Below are 20,685 nucleotides of genomic sequence, written 5' to 3' on the forward strand. Positions count from 1 at the left end.
ACGAACCTGCTACACGCATGCATCGTATCTGGGGGGCAGCGGATGAGGGGTGCAGAGGGCCAGTGCAGCTCCCAGAGCTTCTCTCTGATCTCACACGTCCCGGTATGCTGACCTTTATCCACGACCATCACCTCTGCCCCATGTGCACATTGCACAGCCTGCGCACCAGGGAGCATCTCGCCTCCCACCGAGGTTTACTCCTACGCACCCCTTAGCCTTCTCTTAGCCTCCAGGCACCCAGTGGTGCTTCCCCTGGCCTGTCTGCTTCCTCTGGGGCAGGGACCTCGCCCGGCTCATCCCAGCATCTGCGGCGCCTAGCGGGTCCTCAGCTAGGTCCCCGAGCACCAGCTGAGGGAGGAGTGGACCTAGGACTAGAGGGAGGAGGGAGAGGCGGCCGCGGCGGGAGGAGCGTGAGGGCGGAGGCGGCAGCGGGAGGGGGCGCGCGCGCCGGCGGCGGCCGCCCAGGGCCGGGGCCGCGCGCCCAGCCTGAGCCCGCCCCGCCGCCGAGCGTCACGGAACCTGCTTGAAATGCAGCCGAGGAGCTGGGGCGGGCGGCAGCGGTGGCGGCGGCGGCGGGGGCAGCGGCAGCCCCGGCGCCGCGGCGAGGACTCGGCGGGCTGACGCGCAGCGGCGGCAGCCGCACGGGGTGCGCGGGGCGCGGCGGCCGGAGCACGGGGCCCGCCATGGGCCGCCCCGAGCGGGGCGCGCTCCGGCCCATGGGCCGCCCCGAGCGGGGCGCGCTCCGGCCGCTGGCGCCGCTGCTGCTTCTGCTGCTGCTGCTGCCGCTGCGGCTCCCACAGCTCGCGGCGGCGGCGGCGGCTGATCCACAGCGCGGCGGCCAAGGTGCGTGAGGCTGGTTCCCCCGCCCGGCTCTGCGCGGCCGGAGCCGCCAACAAAGCGCGGCCCGGCGACCGGGCTGCGGGTTGCGCTGGGCTCCGTGAGCCCGGGCCTGGGGTGGGGATAGGTTTCTCGGGACCCAGCTATCCTTTAATTTGCCCTCGACCTCCGCCCCCCACGGCTCCCGGAGTCGTTGGCTCTGCCTTCTGGCACCTGCTACTGGGGGATGGGCCCAGTGGGGGCCAGGCGGGTCGGGAACTTTGTGAGGGGGCGGGGGTGGTCATTGATGGTTTCGGGTGGGCTGCATGATTCCAGCCAGCGGGATTGATTTGACACGCGCGCTCCGCGGCGGCGATGAGCTGAGCCGGGCGACTTCCCAGCCTGACAATGCGTTTCCGGCGACCCTTGCGCGCGGCGGAGAAAGAGGGGCTGCATGCTAAGGGGTTGAGCCCGCAGCGCCCATTGCGTGTGTCGCGGCGTATGCGGGGGCTCCCTGTGTGTCTGTGTCTGCGTAGATCTCTGACTGTGGGCCGTGAGTGCGGGTGAGTGTTCTCAGTGGGGGGTATACCCAAGTCGTGTGACACCGACTGTATCTGGCCTCGTAATGCCACGGAGCAGCCCGCCATCCCATTACCATTCTGCCCTCCTTCCGGATCCAGGGCGCCCGAGGCCCCCCGAGGTCGTCGGCTCCATTATCGCCTCCTTTCTTTCGCCCCAGTAGACCCCTCCCTGCGGCCAGGACTGCACTATCCGTGCATACGGCTCACGCCCCCCTCTCCCCCGAGCAGGGCCGGTCAAAGAGTGTGAAGAGGACCAATTCCGGTGCCGGAATGAGCGCTGCATCCCCTCCGTGTGGAGATGCGACGAGGACGACGACTGCTCTGACAACAGCGACGAGGATGACTGCCGTGAGTTGGGCGGCTGGGGAGGAAGGGAACGGGGCGGGGATGGGGGGCCGCCGGCCACCTGCTTGGACCTCACTGCCGGGAAGCTGCCCTGGCGCCGCCTTCCTCGGGGGTTGGGTGGCTTGGCCGGCGTGTCCTAATGGGGTCCAGGGCGGGGCCCGGCGCTGGTGTGGCCCAAGAGGAGGGCGCGCCACGCCCGGGTTGCCGGGCCGGAACTGTGGGCAGGGACACAACCGTCCCTGCAAGCGTCTAGCTTCCTGCGTCTAGCCCTCCTGGACTCCTGCGTCGGCCCCACGGAACGCGCCGGTGTTTCAAAGTTCTAGGCAATTCCGGGCCTTGTCTTGCTGTTTTTTTGTGAATGAATGGGCTCCCCGGGGCCCCTGATTGGCCAGCGAGGACCACCCCATAGGCCCCCGTGGCCAGAGCGGCCAATCGTGGAGCGGGCGGGTGTGCCGTTTTCGGGCGCCGGGGGTGCAAGGGCCCTGCCCTGGCCCCGCCCCGGCCACACCCCCGCGCGCATCTCCTGGGAAGTTAAGTGCCTGTGAGGCCCGGGAGCTGGCTGGCACCCGCTGCTTTTCTGCCTAGTCATGGTGTAGAGGTTTTTGTGCCACCCTGGCGAGCGGACCACGCTCTCCTGCTAGCTGGGCGCGGACATGAGTCAATGGGGCAAACCAGGAAGGAGGGGGCCGGGAGAAAGAGTTTGCTTCCTGGAGAGGGCCCGAGGATTCCGAGACTGCACGTGAGCGCTCAGTTGGTGACGGGTGTGCACGTGGCGGGCCGCCTTTGGTGATGGGCTGCTTGTACACCTGGGCGCTATAGCTTTGCAGGTTCTTTCTTGCGATGCTTGTGGTTTCTGATGTCTGTGGTGGCAGAAGTGAGCTAGCAGGCATTGATTGCCATGAAGTGAGGCTCCAGGAGCAGAAAGAAAAACAGGACTCTTTAGAAACAGATGCAGGGGGTCGTACATTCATGGTCCTGGAATGCCTGCTCGGTGCCAGCCCCAGGGCACTTTGGAGCAGGGGCCCACTCCATAGGGCAGGGAGGCCCCACAGGGTCTTCGGGAGGGCAACAGGTGGACCGATCCACAGCACCACACAGTGGCAGGAGCGGAAGAGGGAGGAACACCTGGACAGGCATTGTGGAGTGTTTGAGGTTTTCTGTGGGCTTGCTGGTCAGCCTCCGGATGCATTCTCAGCTGCAGTCCGGAGTTGACTCTGTTTCTTGGGCTCATCGTCTCCTCCTGTCTTCATTTCCTCACCTGACCGCTTTGGCTCATGATCCTTGGCCTGTTTCTGAGGACCAGTTCTAGTAATGTAGTTGGAAGTCAGGCAACTGACACATGCTGACTGTTCGCCATGTGCCAGCTCTGTGGTGAGTGCTTATCTCTGGTGAACTCCTCCACTCTTCTCAGCAGGCCTGTTTCACAGGCTAAAGAAACTGAGGCACTGAGAGGTTAAGTTACTTGCTCCACAGTTCCTGAGTTGATAAGTAGGAGCTTGAATTTAACGATTTCAGAAGCCTAATCATAACCTCACCATTGGTTCCCCAGTGCTACTGAAACGGTGAAAATGGCAGTGCTGGGGTAAAATATTATAGAGTCTCCCCTCTGGGAGTTGCCTGACCTCGGGAGTGCCAAGGATGAGGCAGGAAACTTGAAACTGCAGTTCTGGGTTGGTTTCACCTTATCTTCCTGGCTCTATAGAACAACAGTCTTGTGCGGGTTTTTCTTGTCACGCCTGTTTGTAGATAGGGATGCTATCTCAGAGACGTGGGGCGATTTGCCCAAGGTCACACAGCTGAGAGTGACAGAACTTGGTCAGGATGTTCATGTGCCTCCTAGCTTGGGTACTATCTGTCGCAGTGGGGAGTGTGGCACAGAAGGACCCAAGAATGTGATCCAGGAGCTGGAAAGCCATGATCTGTGTGTTGGGCCTGTTGCTTCTCATCTCCATGGGAGGCTCTGGGGAAGATGGACCAGGGGATCTCTCCTGGCCAATCTGGGCTCCTGCTTTCCTTCTGAGGTAGATGGCTTGGAGTGGAAAAGGTGGGAGCTCTGGCCAGTACCAGTCCTACATGGCTTAATTTTTCTGAGCTTGTTTCCTCATCTGCCAAATAGGGCTGCTGTTTCTCCATCTTAGGTTAATGTGTGGAAAGTCTTCAGACAGGGTGGGCGAAGAGAAGGGAACGGATGAGCCCCTTAGAAAGGGACCCTAGGAGCCACAAAGAAATCTTGAAGAATGTGGGTGGGGGCTTTGGGTAGCTAAGTTGGGCTATGTGTTTGAGAGTGGTCTTTCCTCATCCCCTCCTTCCCCATGTGGGGAGATTCCTGCTCCCCACCTCTGCCCCATGCTGGGCTGCCTGCCCAAACTGAATTTCCTTGAACTACCCTTCCCTCAAGTCTGTTGCTTCCTCCCTGAGCAGCCTCTCTGCCTTATATCAGATCCTCTCCTTTGGCACTCCAACCCCTCTACCCTATGAGAGAGCCGGAACCACCCCACCTCTCTACCTCTATAGGCCTGCAAAATGGGCATTCCAATTCTAAGTGAAGTCTGGGTGAGGCAAAATGAGTACAAGCTCCCAAACGGGCCATAATGCAGCCTAAGAATATCAAAAGCTGATGGAGGCTAGAGGGAGGAAGCTTTTATGTTGAGGAAGCCAAGGAGGACTTCCTGGAGGAGGAAATAGCTAAGCCAGGCCTTGAAAGATGATAACTGATATCATTCCCACAATGCTTACCATTTAAAAATAGGTGGTATGGTCTCTATAGTGTGGAGAAGGAAACAGGAGTTCACAGAAGTGAAATGATTCCCCCCAAAGTCACATAGCTCCTCAGGGTTGGAGCAAAAACTCAAACTAAGGGCCACTAAGTCCTGATATTCATCCACAGTGGTTAGCACTTGGCACTTACCAGAGACACCGATAGAGCTGGGAGGATGGGGAAGTGAAATGCTTGTGGGGCTTCAGTTCCAGTCTCAGAAGACCTTCAAAGTGGAGGAAAAGGCTGGGAGCCTGAGGCCCAGGCTCAAGGAAGCCTAAGGGCGGCCCAGCCAGGCTAAGTGGGGTGAGATCCTGGGGTGTGGACCTGGTCACGTAGGCCAGTTGGCTCCTTGGCCGGTTTCCTGTTGCTTCTTAGTGTCTGGGGGCAGAGACAGGGGTTCTGGTCTCTGGCCAGCCCTTTGCTCCCAGAGTAACAACAACAGCAGCGACCACTTACTAAGCACTTGTGTTGGCCCCGGCCTCCTGAGATGTGTCACCTTGAGCTCCTCACATCTATAAAATGGGGCAAGTCTCCGAACTGCCCGCATTAGCTCCATTTTACAAAGGGACAGAGTGGTTAAGTAACTAGCCTAAGGGCATCTGATTTTTTTTTTTTTAAGATTTTATTTATTTATTTATTTGAGAAAGAGAGAGTGTGAGTGGGAGCACAAGCAGGGAGGAGTGGGAGAAGCAGGCTGCCTGCTGAGCAGGGAGCCCGATGCGGGCCTTGATCCCAGGACTCTGGGATCGTGACCTGAGCCAAAGGCAGACACCTAAACGACTGAGCCACCCAGGTGCCCTGGGTATATGATTTTTAAGTGAGATTGCTGGGGTGTGAATGCAGGCGCCCAACTACAGCACCTGTGCTGTCTCCAGCAAGTCCTCACAGTTTCTCTCTCTTGAGATGACGTCAACCCCCCCTCCCTCTCCCCCTCCTCGCTTCAGGACCCCCCAGCTCCGGGAAGATCTCTGTGTTTCTCTTTATGGCTGGGCTGGGGATACCCATAGACTGGTTTTGTGCTCAAATTCCTCCACTTAGTTCAGGCTTCTTTAGGTCGCCCTTGTTCTCCCAGCCCCCATCAGCCCTCCATCCCAGGTCTAATAAAGAGTGGGCACAGCGAAGTCTCCCATGGCTGAGAGTTCATTATCTGGGCAAGGCCAGGCTGCAGGAGGGCCAGGGCTTTCTGGGAAGCAGGCTTGTAAATAATTAAAGCTTGGCCACAGCTCCCAGCTGGGGCTTATAGCTGGCATCTGGCCTTCAGAGCACTGCCTGGCCTCAGGCCCCATTCTCACATTCCTGACCCCAGGCCCAGCTTCATCTTCTTTTTGGATCGAGGCATTGGACAGACAGTATTACTCCTCTCTGAACTGTGATTTCTTATCTGTCCAGGCAACTCCACCATTCAGAGTCTTCCTGAGCCTCCCACATACCCATGGGGTAAAAGCAACTCTGTGACCAGCTCCTGTGGCCACTCCCCTCCAGCCTCTTCCTATGAACCTGCAACACTGAACTGTAGCTTCTGTCTCACTCTGGCCTTCCTACTGCTTCTCACTTCCGGGCCTTAGCACACGTCACCCCATCGACCTGGGACACTCTTTTTGTTCCCTCTGCTGACTACCATCTTATCCCCTTCTTAGAAGATTCAGTGCAGGTATCGCCTCCTCCAGGAAGCCCTCCCTGCTACCCTCTAGCCCAAGGCCAAGATACAGGAGTTGAGAGAGAGAAAGGACATAGGGAGCCATGGTGAAATCATAACTCATTGGGGCTCTCAATCAGACACAGAAGATATTCTATCCCAGCTGTGTCCTTGGGTTGATAGGTCCTTGGGGCGATTATAATCTCTCCCTTCCAAAGATACTGTGAGGATTAAAGGAGAGAATGTGCCTGATGAGCCGTAGGTGTTCAATGAATGGTAATAGGTGTGATTGTTCTCAGAGGGAGGAGCTTCACTGAGGTCTCGAGGTACCTGACTGTCGGGGGGCCTCTGCAGGCCACCCAAGAGCCCCCTGCTGCCCCTGACCCCATTTGCTTAGCCAGATGTCTGAAGGGCCCTGCAGTTGGTTGCCCACCCATGGTAGATATGGCCCCAAGGCCACTTAGAGGGACCTGAAAGTGACAGGGAGCGGCTGAGGGAAGAAATGAATCAAACAGGCCTGACTGGTCTCAGTGGATGAGTGGCCTGGGGCCCTGAGAGGGGCAGAGGATGGCTTCCCTCAGGCCCTGTGTTCATCCTGAGGCTGGTTTCTGTCTTCTCTGGCTCTTGTGGCTGTGCCCGGGAAGGGAAGGAAGCCATTTAGCCCCCAGGGCTCTGCCCAGCAGGCCCCAAGCTTCCCTCTCTTCTAGATCCAGGGCTGGCCCCCTGGGGCTGGCGCCTGTAGGCCTTGGGAATGTTTGCCATAGACTCTCCTGTGGGTCTTCCCACGGGCACTCCTGGGACAGAGTTCTGCCCCAAGAGCTCCTTGGCTTTCTCAGGCCTGTGGAGATGCAAGTGCAGTAGGCCTTAGGAGGGTTGGCCCTGTCCTCCCTAGGAGTCAGCAGGTAGCTGGCTTGACAGTTTTTCCCTCCTTGGGGAAATAGCAGCAGCAGGTGAAGCTGAGAGAAGCGCCCTGGGGGGAAGATAAGGAACAGGAGGGTGTATGGAGTTGGTTGTGTCCCCCTCAAGGGATGTAACCAAGCAGACGCTCTCCTGGCTCCAGGGCTAACAGTCAGAGCCCTTGGCCCGCTCCGCCCCCAGGAAGGCAGACCTGGGGCCCTACAGATCTTGCTTATCCGATCACCCCATGTTTGAAGGCCTGGTGGAGATGCCACCTCCCTCTGATTGCCTTCCCTGACCCCTTGTTCGTGAGCTCCCACAACATGTCCTTGGGCTTCCCTCAGTCTTGGATTCTCCTCTGCATTGTCCGCTCCTCCAGCCCTGTGCCGGGAGGTTCTAAAAGAAGTAGTTCCCTGGAAGGAAGGAATTACTCGTAACAGATATTGGCTACTTAACCCATGCCTGGCACCACATTGCAAATTTGCTCTCATTAGCTTTGCTACTCACAGCCCTGGGAGAGCTGGTTTTTTATTATTCCCATTTTACAGATGATGAAACTGAGGCTCAGAGAGAAGTGACTTGGCAATGTCTGAGGCTTACATGGTGGAGCCAGGATTTGACTGAACTCTCTTTGCTCTGAAGCCTGGACTCTTCCTCACACTCTTCCTCTCTGAGCACTCATCTACTCTGTTGGGGTCAGAGGACCCGGGGTTTAGAGGATGTAGAGAAAGTGGGGATGTGGTGACAATGTCCAGCAGTGCCTGCCCGGGCTGCAAGTGTCTGGCTTGGGAGGGACTCTCCTCTCTGGAGACCCCATGGAACCACCAGAATAAGATGCCCCATGTGCAGCCTCCCATGGGTATGACCCTACACAGTTTCCAAGGCCTCTCTTGGCCACTGCCTATGAGGTGGGGGATTACTTTTCTACCCATACAGATAGGGAAACTGAGGACTGGCAAATTGTCGCTGATACAGGTGAGTCACTCTAGGAGAGGAAGGATGCTTCCTCTAGGAAAGTTCGAGAGCCCAAGCCATCAGAACCATCCCCTGAGGCCACCAGGGTGTGGTCTTCATTTCTCTGAACCTCCCATGCATGCCCCTGATTCTAGATCTCTGCACTTACTGATTACTACCCAGCCTTCAAAACCTAGCTCATTGCCACCTCCATGGAGCCTTCCCCAGCTTTCTTAACCTCTGCTGGGTCTGGATGCCCATAGCTTTGTGCATCCGTGTCATGGGAGCTCCAGGTTGTTTGGAGCACCTGAGCGATTTGCGGTGAACCACAAGGCCTGGCACAGAGGAGGCATTTGGGGGATGGCACATGAATGAATAAACATGACTGAGGAAATGTCACCCACTTTAAGAGGGTGGGAAGCTGATACTGGTCAGATTGGGGGCCCTTAAGGCCCAAGAAGGGATCTTTGTATCCTGTAGGGACCTTAGTCAGACTCTGTCTTGTGAGTTGGGTCCCTTGGAGACCGGAGAGCACAGGTGGTTTCTTGGCAGTTATGCAGGGCCAAGGCTGCCTTATGGCACCAGCACAGGGGCTCCTCAGTGCTCACCCTGCAAGCCTGGGAGATTTCCAGATCAGCCTTCAGAAGCTGCAACCGAGGCGCTGGTATCCAGAAATCGGCCCTAGATGTCATCAGGGACCTGTTCTCAGAATCAGAGTGTCCTTAGTTCCTGTGCTGGACTGAGTCGGGACAGCATGCTGCCCACTCCCGTCGGCCACCCCTGTCCTCTCTCTTCCCTTGCTGGATCAGGGAACAAGGTGTTCTCAGGATGAAGGCTAGGCACAGGCTCCTGCACAGGAAGAGGCTTGGGGCTCCCATGCTGGACTCTGTCAGGCTTCCCCTGGATTGCGGGAACTCCTCTAAAATCCGGATGTTAACTGTAACAGGTGCAATGAGTATGCTTGCCACTGAGGACTTTGTGAGGCAGGACCTCCTCATCGCTGCCCTTCACAAAGACCTCTTGGTGGGGTCGCTTGCTCCAGGTGACCTGGCAGGTCAGTGGCAGGACTGGGCCACGCCTGTCTGGCCACAGTCTATCACAAGTGAAAGGAAGTGATAGGTGCTCACACATCCAGTCACAACAACGAGAGTGGCCTGAGGACCTTGTTTCCTTTCCAGGCACCCCAGGCATCCCTCTTGCCGGCCCCTGGGTGCCCTCGAGCATGAGCTGGGGCCCTGAGCCATAGTTTTAACCCCCAGCCATGTTGCCTGGGACCTCCCACAAGACCCCAGGAATCACCGTGTAGCTTGAGTGGTTTAGGAAGGGGGCCCCCCTGTGAGCTCCCCATCTGCTTTGACTGGTCTGTCCTCTGTGTCCCTGGAAGGGCCCAACCCAGATGCCCACAAGCTGGCTGCTTTTAGGCTGCAGAACTCATCCTACCATCAGGCCCCACAGAATGCCCTCTGGTGACTGGAAGACTCATGGAGAGAAGAAGGGCCATGAGGCTCCCGGTTCCCAGGATCCCTCATGCCCTCCACACACCAGCCCCTTGGAATATGGCAGGACAGATGGCCCAAAGCCTCTCTGGAAGACTACCAGTCTGTGTCCATGGGAGCGGTCATGTGGCCAAGATCCCCTGGTCACTGGCCCTGTGGTACCACAAGAAACTTTATCCCAGCCTCTGTGGAGATGATTTCAGCATCTGCCCTCTCGCCCTGTGAGAACCACACAGTATGGCCTTTTTCATTTTGTGCCTCATGGCTATCCTCGGAAGAAGATGGTACAGGAGTTAATTATCATCCCCATTATCCTGATGAAGAAACTGAGGCTTAGGGAAGACCTGGGGCTCCCCCCCACTGGGCCACCAAGCTAGCTGCTGGCAGTGCCGAAGCCAAAACCCACTTCAGCTGATTTTATTTTTCCAATGGAAATAGCTTTGATTATGGGGGCCCTTGGGTGCCTCAGTCAGTTAAGTGCCTACCTTCAGCTCAGGTCATGACCTCGGGGTCCTGAGATGGAGCCCCCCCCAGTGTTGGGCTCCCTGTTCAACAGGGAGTCTGCTTCTTTTTCTGCCTCTGCCCCTCTCCCACTACCTGTATGTACTCTCCCTCTCAAATAAATGAATAAAATCTTTTAAAAAAACAAAGAAAGAAAGAACTTCAATTATGTAAAGGTAATTTCATACTTAGAATTTTAAGAAAATCACCAGCAATACAGAAAAGCAAAAAGAGGACGGTAAGAGCCCCTCTCAGCTCTGCCTTCGTGGAAGCGGCATTTCCTGCTAGAGGTGTTTCCCAGCATGGGAGCTGGCATGCATGGACACATGTATTTTTTCCTTTTAACAAAAATGAGGCTGTGTTAATGCCCGTTGTTTTCACCCCACACCAAACATGGCTTTTCTTGTCAATTACAGTAGTATCCCGTCATCGTTTTCAAGGGCTAGAGAGTCACCCATTGCCAGAATCTTCTATAACTTAATGACACAGTCTCCTATGGATTGCCATGTGTTTAGTTGCTTCTGTTTTTTCTCCTAATCTGCAGTGTTGGTGTATGGAACCTCCACTATATACCTTTGTGCATTCATTCTTAGGATGAATTCCTAGGAAAGATACTGCTGAGTGTCCATTTTCACCCTTGCCATATTGCTCTCTCTGGGTGACGCTTTCCCACCTCACCACCATACCCCTAACTCCCCAAGGTCCTTCCCAGCCAGGCTGGCAGCCCGCAGGACCTCCCTCTTCCTTGAGCATAGGGTCCCCTCATCTTGGCCTCATGGGGCAGACAAAGTAGAAAGATCTAGGCCACAGAAAGCATAGCAAGGAGAAAGGACAACTGTGTTCTGGCCCCAAGGACTCCCCACCCCCAACAAGGAAAACAAAAGGGAACAAAACTGGTCTTCATTCTTCTCCAGATATTTGTAGAATCCATCCCCCTAGCATTGTAACAGTTGTTCCGTTTCTGCCTGTCACATGCTGAGTGACCCTGCACAAGTGTCTCTCCCTCTCTGAACTTTAGTTCCCCTTTTCCCATCAGTCCTTGCTCCACCTGCACTGCAGCCAGCCCTCTGAGCAGACTCCTTCTCCCTGGAGTTGGCTCAGGGCCCGGTCCTGGCCTGGGGGTGGGGAACCTACAGCCCTCAAGCTCCTTACTTCCTGGTAAGGGTTAGCGGGAGCACAACTGGCTCCGTGGGTGGATTCTGAGCAGGCAGATGGAAGCTAGCTGGACTTTTAGGGTCTACTTCCAGAACTCAGCCCTGAGGCCCAGGTTCCTTGGGCCACTTTCCTTTCTGCTTCTTCCTGCACCCATGATCGGGTCGGAGGCACTGGAGTAATGGAGAGAAACAGGCTCACCAGCCCCGTGACTAGCTGGGGTTCCTGGTTTGGGTCTTCTGAGCTTTAGGTCCTTGGTCTTTGAAACAGGGATAATAAGCCCACCTTTCAGAGCTGTGCAGGCTGATGTTCAGCCCAGAACCTGGCCCTGACAATGAGCATCCCTGTTCCCCTTCCCTGGGATCCCTGCACAGGGAGCAGCCCCACCGAAGGCACTGTCAGCAGCTTCCCTCCTTCTCCACCAAGGACACAAGAGGGGCAGCTGCTCAAATGGCAGCAAGGAGATATAGGTCAACTGGCCGGTGGGGAGAAATGAACTGCCTGGGACGACAGCAGCTCTGTGGACCGGGAGGGTATGTATGAACCCTCTCACTCTGCTCCTGTCTGCCTCGGGGGCCCCAGGGTGACAGCTTTCTGGGTGGCTTGGGGGTGCTGGCCATGCAGACGAGGCCACGGAGACTGGTTTACTGCGGGCCTGGCATGTTCGTTATCCAGACAGGGTCTTACTCCGCCAGCAAGTCTAGGTTAACATCAGAGAGTTGGCGATAGATGAGAGGCAGGAAGGCCCGGTCAGGGCCAGGTTAAGCTGCTCAAGTGAATAGCTGGAGACCAAGGGTGGGCTTTCCTGGCGGCCTGATGCCAGGTACATTCAGGCCAGTGCTGGTCCCTCCCTCTTCTACTTCCTGGACCGCACGCTGCCCTCTGTGGCCCCCATCACCCTCAGAGGCCTCCCTTAGCCTTGTGCACCAGCATGTGTGTGTGTGTGTGTGTGTGTGTGTGTGTAGGTAGGGTGTGTGTGCTCCAGGACCGGGTGTGTCTCAGGAGGCAGGTGACTATTCCGGACGCACTAAAAGCTGCAGGGTCAAGGTGACGTTCTTCCTCCCACGCCCGCCAGGGCAGCCCAGCGGAGTCAAAGCCAAAGCCCCCCGCTGGGTGTTTGTGGCAGGGAATTCTTTGTAGCTGGAGAGGCGCCAGCAGCCTCTGTTCCCAGCCTGCCCCCTGCCATGCCACAGCAGCCTCTCCCCACTAAGCCCCAGCCTGCAGCCCTCTGTCTGGTCCCCCATCCAGAGAGTTGCGGTGGATATAAACCCGTGACCCAGACGATGGGCCCACCTCTGCCTCACCCCAGCTCCCATCTCCCCAAGTGACAGTGGAGACACAAGACACAAGACAGGTCCCTGCCCTTCTTGGGGTCTCTGCTCATTGGGAGTAGGGCACTCCTCTTGGACCCACTTCTCTCCCTTAAGAACCAGTGTGTTCACAGGAGCTGGAGTCTGCTATGGCCAGGCCCAAGGTGTTGGGGGACAAGGGGACGGGTACAAGGAGCTGCCCCTGTTCCCTGAGGCCAAGAGTTCAAGAGCAGGGCCTGTGAAATCCAGCCTCTCCCGCAGGGCATGTAGCCTAAACCTTGTACACAAAGCCTGAGCTGACTGGTTATCAGCAAACCCTACATCCCCTTGGGGGTTTCTGCCTGTTTATTTTCTTGCTGAGTCTGACTGCACTGATTCTTTAATACCCGTGAGCTAGCCGGAACAGACTGTTTCTGTGGCATGGCTGATGGTCTCCTGTCCCCATCCCTGCCTGCTTCTCAAGGGTGCAGAGTGTGTGCCCCACTCTCCAGAGTCCCCCCAGACCTGGCTTTCGTTTGTAGTTCTTCCACATCCTAGTTGGGGGCCCTTAGACCTGTCCCTCCAAACTGAACCTCACACGTCCGTACAGTGAGTGCTAAGTAATTCCTGGCCTTTGTGTCGTGCCTGAAACCTTGTGGGTCCCACAGCGCCAGAGGTCTGCCAGCTGATGTGGTTGCTGCTCCCGTGTTTTGCCACTTCCTCTCCCAGCCCCTTGCACTCCCCTTCCCTGGCCTTTGGCCTCACCCACACTTGCAGGTTCTCTGCTGAGAGCAGAGGGCTCTGCTGGTTAACTGAACCCCATTGAGAGCCAGTCCCTCCAGGCTCTCATGCAACCACACCAGGAACCAGGTAGCCTCTCCTTGTCACCGACTCGCTGAGTGATGGGGGGATGTCTCTGCCCTCCCCTGTGCCTCAGTCTCCCCATCTATACTGGGAGGGAGTTAGGGTTGGATCTGGAGTTTGAATCCCTTTGGGCAGCTTTTAAAATTCATATTCCCTGTCTCGGTCCAAAGCTTTGCTGGCTGTGCAGATAGGGGAGAGCGCCAGATGTGAAGACCCCTCAGGCCCTCCTACCTCTGACCGCCCCTGCGTGTGTTGTGTCATCCGTGCGAGGCTTCAGTGTGACACGGATGACAGCAGAGCCTTAAGCCAGGCAGCTTGAGGGCAAGTTCATACTTCATGTCTTCCTAGCTGGGGGACCTCAGGCAAGTTACTTCACCTCTCTGATCCCTTGTCTCATCCGTCAAATGAAGGCATCAATACCAAACGGACAAGGTGGTTGGAGGACCATGTGAGTTAATTTAGGAAGAGCAGTGCCAGGCCATGGTCAGTGCTCAATTTGCTTGGTTGGTGTTGACCTCCTTCTGAGCCTCCATCTCCCATTGGTCCTTTAGGATCCCCTCCTGGGCTGGGCTGCTGCACTGCCTTGTGGAATGGGAGGAGTCAGGGAGCCCCCAAAAAGGCTCCTTTGTCCCTGCTTCTTCCCTGTGGCCCCAGGCCAGAACTTACTGTCCTAGTTTAATTAGGAAGAGCTCTTCCAGGGACTTCATTAGGAAATGAGTCCAGAGCCTCAGGGACCTCTGGGGAGGGGTGGGGCGCAGGAGGAGGCTGCATTGTGTCTGACCCTGCCCAGCCCTTGGCCCTATGCTCCAGATGTGCCCAGGGAGATATGGGTGCTGGGTCTGTTGGGGTGGGCGGGGGGCGGGGCACAGATCCATGATGTGGAGGGCAGGCCGCCAGGGCCTCCATCCTCTGTCCCCTGCCCAGCTCCAGCCTCACCCCCCCCCCAACTCCAGATGGGGGTGGAAAGGTTGAAAGAGGAGGTTTCTCTGGTTCTGCTCTGGCCACTTCTGGTGCCCGTTGTCCCCAGCCTCACACAGAGCAGGCCTTGTTAGTATGTGTTCAGTGAATGAATGAGTGAGCTCTGGCTCCTGGGGCTGGAGCTACAGCCTCATTTGGCCAAAGGAGCCTTCCCACCCCATCCCAGTACAGGAATTTCCTCAGCAGCCTTGCAGGTTGAGTGGGTGATGTCCAACTTCTGCTTAAACACCTCCAGGGACAGGGATCTCACAACTGACCAGAGAGCTTTTTCTGTTTCTGGGTAGCTCTTTCTGTTAGGAAATGTGTCTTCCTTTACAGGAAGACCAGGCCTGCGTCTTGTGACCCGCTCTGTTTCTGGGGCCTCTGCTCAGAGAAACTGCCTTCCACTTTCACCTCCCAAGCCTGCTCAGCATCCTTTCCCAGCTATGACACTGACATCCTAGGAGGCCTCGGGGGAGGCCCGGTCCCCTCTCGGGCCGCTGCTTCTCCGGGCCTGGCAGGCTGCATGCTCTCAGTCTCTATAAGCCCCCTCCTGTCACTGTGACCTGCTTCCCAGGGAAGTAAAGAGGGAAGACAGATGTGCCATGCCTAGAGGTCAAGTGACAGCTCCACAGACCCCTCGGTCTTCTAGTTAGCAGGGCAGCAGTTCCCAGACCCCACAATGACCCACAGCCCAGCACACAGGCCCTCAGGGCTGTGGATGGGCCTCTTCTGCCCTTGAGACCAAGTTCTCAGCGTAGCACAGGCACCTCTCCGGCCTCAGTTAGGAACCTGAGAGTTGTCGCTGCCCCTGTCTCCCTCATTTGTAGAGGCTGCTAGCTCCTTACTTTCCTCCGCTGCCACCGGCCAGTCCAGGCCCTTCCCCATCCCACTGTGGCCACTAGAGGGGTGCCAGCCTCATCTCTGCCCTTCCCCTCCAGACCGTTCTCTGCAGCCAAAGGCTATCAAGCATGCAGACCTTTGTCCTGTCCCCGCTCAGCATCCCACAGGGACATCCACCACGCAGAGGATGGAATCTGTTTGACTGACATTCAGGGCCTTCGAGACCTAACCTGCACCTACACCTCTCCGGCCCCAGACCTCATCTCTACTCGCCTCCCGAACGCCATGACTGTATTCTCTAGCAGGAACCAAAACAAGGAGGAGTGTCCCAGGGGCATCATACTCTCACATGTGGTTCCTCTCCCTGGAAGGTTCTTCCTCTGCTTGTCCAATGACTCTTTATGTCAGGAGTCACCATTTCCAGAGTGTCCATCCCTGTGTTTCTCTCTGCCCTGAGCTGGTCCACTGAAGCGTCTGGTTCATACCAGACAACAGGCCTCAGGGCTTGGGGCCCGGGCCTGAGGAGGGGAGACGGGGAGGCAGCAAGAGTGGGGCTCTGTCTGGCCTGCAAGTGCCCAGAGCCCCTCCCACCCTGTTTCCACTCCTCACGCGGCACGTGCCAGGCCGGGGTGTTTCTATGAGTCCTGGGGAAGTGCCTGGTGTGCGGCCTTTGAGAATGAGCTCTAGTGTTCCCTGAAGGCCTGTTCTGTGCCCGTGCCCTGCCAGGACCTGGGGGAATCCACAGATGGAAAGCAGGCCCTGTCTTCTGAATGTTGGCCACCTAACTCAATGTGTGACCTTGAGTAATTGGCTCTCCGCCTCGGAACCTCGTGTTACCTTGGCTGTGAAAGGGGTGGTGGGCCCAAGGTACTTCCTCCTACCCTTGGGCCTAGCTGTGCTCTGTCTGGGGTCAGACGGGCCCTGCAGGGCCCCGAAACTGCAGCGAGACCAGAACTTCCTTTCCATCTGGTCTCTGGGGCTGTGGGCCAGGCCACAGAGGGCAAGAGTGAGCATAGGGTTTACTGTCTTTTCGGGAGAATGCCCACGCATTTGCCCAGCAGTTTGGTGTTGCCAAGGGCTGACTCCTACCCACCGTGACTAACTGGTCCTGGAGTGCTCACTACTGTCCTGGTTTTCCAGCTGAAAGTCCCAGCCTCCCTGCATCCTGCAGACTCCCTCCACGTCTGCAGTGGGTCCACGCCCAGACCTGTGGGTTCTGCTGCCCCACTTGGGCACAGCTCACTTGAGAATAAGGAAAAAGCTGATCCTTCTCCACATTTTGGGAGAATTCAGGAGACACAGAGACCCCTTGGAAGGTGTGGAGGAGCTAGGAACAGCCCGCTCGGGGCACCGAGATGGACTAGGCCTGGGCTCCTGGCCATCGCTCTGATCCTCCCTCTAACTCAGCTTTGCGACTGCCCTCTCTGGGCCTCAGTCTCCATAGCTCTTCCCAGTTCCCCTCCCAGCAGGGGAGGATCCTTGCCCTGATGACCCCGTCTTGCCTTTCTGTTGCCGTTGATATCCTTCCAGGCATTTTTCTGTTTGTCTGCATCCCATTTGGCCTTGCTACTCCCAAGAGGAGTGGCCCCACGTTAAATAGAAATGAGGTGAGACCGCAAGGCCCTACAGTTTACAGGGCCCATCCCGTGTGGGGATTGCCTCGGGACTCCTGGCATCCCCCAGAAGGTGGACCCGGCAGGATTTACTACACAGAGGGAGACACGGAGCCCAGAGGCCCACCCACAGGATGGAGGGATGAAAGCAAGTGGTTGGCCGAGACGGGACCATGGTGTTGGGGGGGGACAGATAACTGGGGGTCACCAGCTGGATGGCCCTCTTCCCTCTCCATTCCCACTTCGTCAGTGTCTTCATCAGTAGGAAAAGATGGAGACAGATGGAAGGGAAAGGAAGACACAGGGAGGAGGAGGGGGGAAACGAAAGGACCGCCGTGGGGTAGGGGGGTAGGGGGAGAGCGCTGGGGAGGCAGGGGAGGGGGAGGGGTCCATATAGAGCTGCTACTTCCTCTTGTGGTTCTCACAGTCTGTCTGCACCAATTCCTGACAGATGGAGGGAAGGGGAGAGCTGGTGCCAAGAGGCTGTCACCGCAGGCGGGCAGAGCTGGGGGGAGGGTGCTTTGTGGCCAGGGTTTGCATGGGGAGGGGGCAGCAGCTGGTGGTCTGGCTGCTGGGCTTCCTCGGAGCCAGCTCCCCAGGAACTGCGGCGCTAGAGGGGTGTGGATGCTGCTGGGCAGGAAAATGGGCAAGGGGTGAAGCCATCACCTGCCTGGGAATGGCTGTGCCCTTGCCCCTGCCCAAGTATAGATGGCCAGTCCTTCCTTTTCCATACCCTGTGTCAGCAGGGCCCTCCCTCAAAAGATGCCTCTTACTCGGCCCTCACTGGCTGTTGGACTGGGCAGGTGCTGTGGGCCAGGAGGGAGGGTGGCTAGGGCTGAGCTGTGATCATGGTGAATCAGGACCTGGAATTCCTTGGGATCATGGCCGTGGGGGGCTCAGAGCAGGTGGGGCCCAGCCTCGTATCTGCAGGGCCAGAACTCACCCCCTCTTTGGGCTGCCCAGAGGTTTTGCAAGGTTTCTTGATTTTTCTCTAGGCTTTGACTGGGGAAGGGAGGTTGCCTCTAGAGTGGGTTTGGGACCTCTGGCATCCCTTTCTAGGGTGTGGGTTTCCCCAGGCGGGGTTAGGTCTCATGCTGTCGGTTCTAGCACACCACCCCCCCCCCCGCCCCGGTCCCACGCAGGGCCCAGCACAGAGGAAGGGGTCCAGGGAGTGCCTGTTGAATGAATGCATGGGGGTGAAGGAGACCTCACTTCCTTATACGGCAGCTTTTCCCACTTGAACAGAGTTCTTTCAGACTCTATTCTGAGAGGCCTTATGGGTCCTAGGCCTATTACTGGGGCCACAGAGCCCCTTGCTGATCCTGCTGCCTTAGAGCAGTCTTAGACCAGAAACACCCCAAGCCCACCCCTCTCCTCCATGGCATCTGACAGGTCTGGGTCTCCACTGGACTCATCTCTGGGTCATCAGTAATCAGAGCTGATGTCCAAGTCAGGAGGTGAGGGTTTGGCCCAGTGGGCCAGGAAGGCCTCCTGGAGCAGGGGGCTGTGGCAGACCCCTGTCCCAGCTTCCGCCCCTCTTTTCCTCCCCACACTATTCTCAGGCAGATCCTTGACACACTACTTCAACTGGGCAGTCCTTCAGGAGAGACCCAGGGACCTGAGGCCCAGAGCCCATCCTCAGCTAGAGACCAGGCTCACCATGAGCCCAAGGATGTATCTTACCATGGGCCGTCCTGGTCAGTGCCCTGAGACGTGTGTGGTGATGGCTAGGGCCTGAGCTGGCAGGTAGGTGGGTGGGAGCTGGGCCTCCTGCTGCTCCCTAAAGTTGTTCCTGGTCAGAATTATCCTCCCCATTAATATTTAAAATGGCAGTCATTAATGATAAATTATGGTATGTGTCTCCTGTGCCAGACCTCAGTTGGGTGCTCTGGGGGAAAGCCAAGAGGAGATGGTGGTGTCTATCCTGAGAGCAGGACATGTACCTTCTCTCTTCCCCAGAGCACGTCACAGGCTGGACACTTGGCGGAGGGAGGGGGGCAACTTAATAAGTCTTAGTGGTTGAGAAACACGTTCCTGGGCCCCTCTGGCGGGACACACTTCTCCCCTTTCTCTGTCATTCACAGACTGATTCCACAAACATTACTGCCAGGCCCTGTGCCCACCCCAGCATGTCCCTACTTCCCGAACTTTCCCTCACCTCAGCACTCTGATCCCCACGGGCTCCCCAGTGAGTATAGTGGGAGCTGTGGTTCCCTTTACCGCCCACCCCAGACTCTCGGCATGACCTGGGGCAAATCACTGCCTCTCTTAATACTTCGAGTCCTTCATCTGTACAATGGGGCAATAGCAGTCTTGTCCTCAAAGGACTATGGGAGCATTAGAAGAGGTGACGGCCACAGGGCCCAGTAGTCAGTTGCTCAGGAGGGAAGGGCAGAAATGAAGATCCCAGAATACCTCTGTTCTCTACGTGTGACCCCATGAATCCCCTGACACCCTTGTCCCTCTACTAACAGGGATGGCAAGGTGCGAAGGGGTGGGGTGACTCAGCTTGTGAGTGGCAGGCTCGAGCCCTGGCTGCTCAGGCTCTGAGGTCTGTGTGTTTGCCACTGCACCAGGCAGGGACGAAGGACTTAGCCCAAAATCTCCTTTGGAATTGGAATTGCAAAGGCTTCTGGCTTCCCATGCTGATCTCCTGCAAGCCTCCAGCTCCCAGATCCCAAATCCGTCCTAATCCTAGGAAAGAGGTAGTCTCCCACCCCCACCACGTCCATCAGCAGCTCCCAGAGCCCTCCCTGGGCCAGTCACCTCCCACAGGAGCCCGGAAGCGGCAGGCAAGGGCCTGGGCTGCGGGGATGAGGGATTTCCGTGTAGGGTTGAGATCTGTCACAACATTAATGTTAATTAAGCTTCGTTAATTCAGTCCTCTGCTTACGCAGAGCTCCTGACAGCAAATTACTCATAAGTGAGGCAGTAAATTTATTGCTTCGTTTTCCCAAACACCCAGCAGCAAAGCACGTGCCCCTGGGAAAGTCAGAGGAGAGGCCCGGGGATGCGTCCTCTACGATTCCCGCCAACCTGACCCACCTGGGCCCTGTGGCCCAGAGAACAGCCAGGGCTCAAGGGGAGACCCTGGAGAGGACAGACACTGAGCCCATCTGAGCAGGCTGCTGAGAGATGTGGTGAGCTCCCCCTCCCTGGAGGCATGTAAGCAGGAGGGCCCGGAGCACTGCCAATCCCTTCGGACCTGCCCATCATCTTTCCACCTCATGCATCTCACACCGCAGACTGCAGTGGCTCTGTGCTTTGTGTCATCCCGTGGTGTCCAGAAGTCACACAGTAGGGCCCCTAAAGACTGAGTGTGGATCTGGACATGAGCCCCAGAACTGCAGGGTGGTTTGACAGTCTCCGCTGGGACTGTGCTCCCGGTCTACTGAGGCTGGATAGCCCTGCCAGGGATGCCATGAAGGGATCTGTCTCTGTCCTGGATCATGGGGCGTTCTTGGAACCAGGACCAGGCCTGCATCTGGGCAGATGGCCCTTGAGCCCAGCCCCCCTTGCCAGGCTAGGCATCAGCCCTCCAGGTAAGGGTAGAGCATCTCCTGAGTTCAGTGCGAGCCCTTCCCGCTCCCTGGTCTCACAGTCCCTCCCCCTAGGACCTGCTACCCTCCTTGGCTTTGAGCTTTGCCATGCCTGAGACATTTGGAACAAACCCAGGCTCTGGGTACCTAGACTTTTTTTTAATTAATTAGAGCATTAAATGGTAGCCCTCTGGGAGAATCCCACCATCTGGCTGTCACAAGAGAAGCAGAAAAATCTATGCATATTTGTCTGTAGTGTGCAAATGTTCTACGAAGCCACCTGTGTGTGTGTGGCTGTGTTGTCTGGGTGCTGTGGCATGGGCACAGTGTGGCATGCGTGTGAGTGTATTTGGCATCTGGCGCACATCTGAGTGTGTAGGTGGACAGTGTGTGTCCTTCTGTGTGCGCATGTGCTCCTGTGCAAGGACACATTCTGGGTGCATG

At 57.1% G+C, this 20,685-nt stretch overlaps 1 protein-coding gene across 10 annotated transcripts in view; it reads left to right on the top strand.

Moving 5' to 3' along the window:
* Positions 1-507: 507 nt before the first annotated feature.
* Positions 508-20,685, top strand: part of LRP8 (LDL receptor related protein 8) — a 78,834-nt gene continuing 58,656 nt past the window's right edge. For 3 of the 10 annotated variants that reach the window (XM_032361793.1, XM_032361794.1, XM_032361795.1), the window contains exons 1-2: positions 508-843; positions 1,626-1,745. In XM_032361793.1, the coding sequence (XP_032217684.1) occupies positions 684-843; positions 1,626-1,745 (280 nt within the window). In that variant the 5' untranslated portion in view covers positions 508-683. The remainder of the gene's footprint in view (positions 844-1,625; positions 1,746-20,685) is intronic. The other 7 variants (XM_032361796.1, XM_032361800.1, XM_032361801.1 and 4 more) reach the window with 5 other exon arrangements.

Source organism: Mustela erminea, chromosome 10 (assembly GCF_009829155.1).
Source record: "Mustela erminea isolate mMusErm1 chromosome 10, mMusErm1.Pri, whole genome shotgun sequence".
Taxonomy (NCBI): Eukaryota; Metazoa; Chordata; class Mammalia; order Carnivora; family Mustelidae; genus Mustela; species Mustela erminea.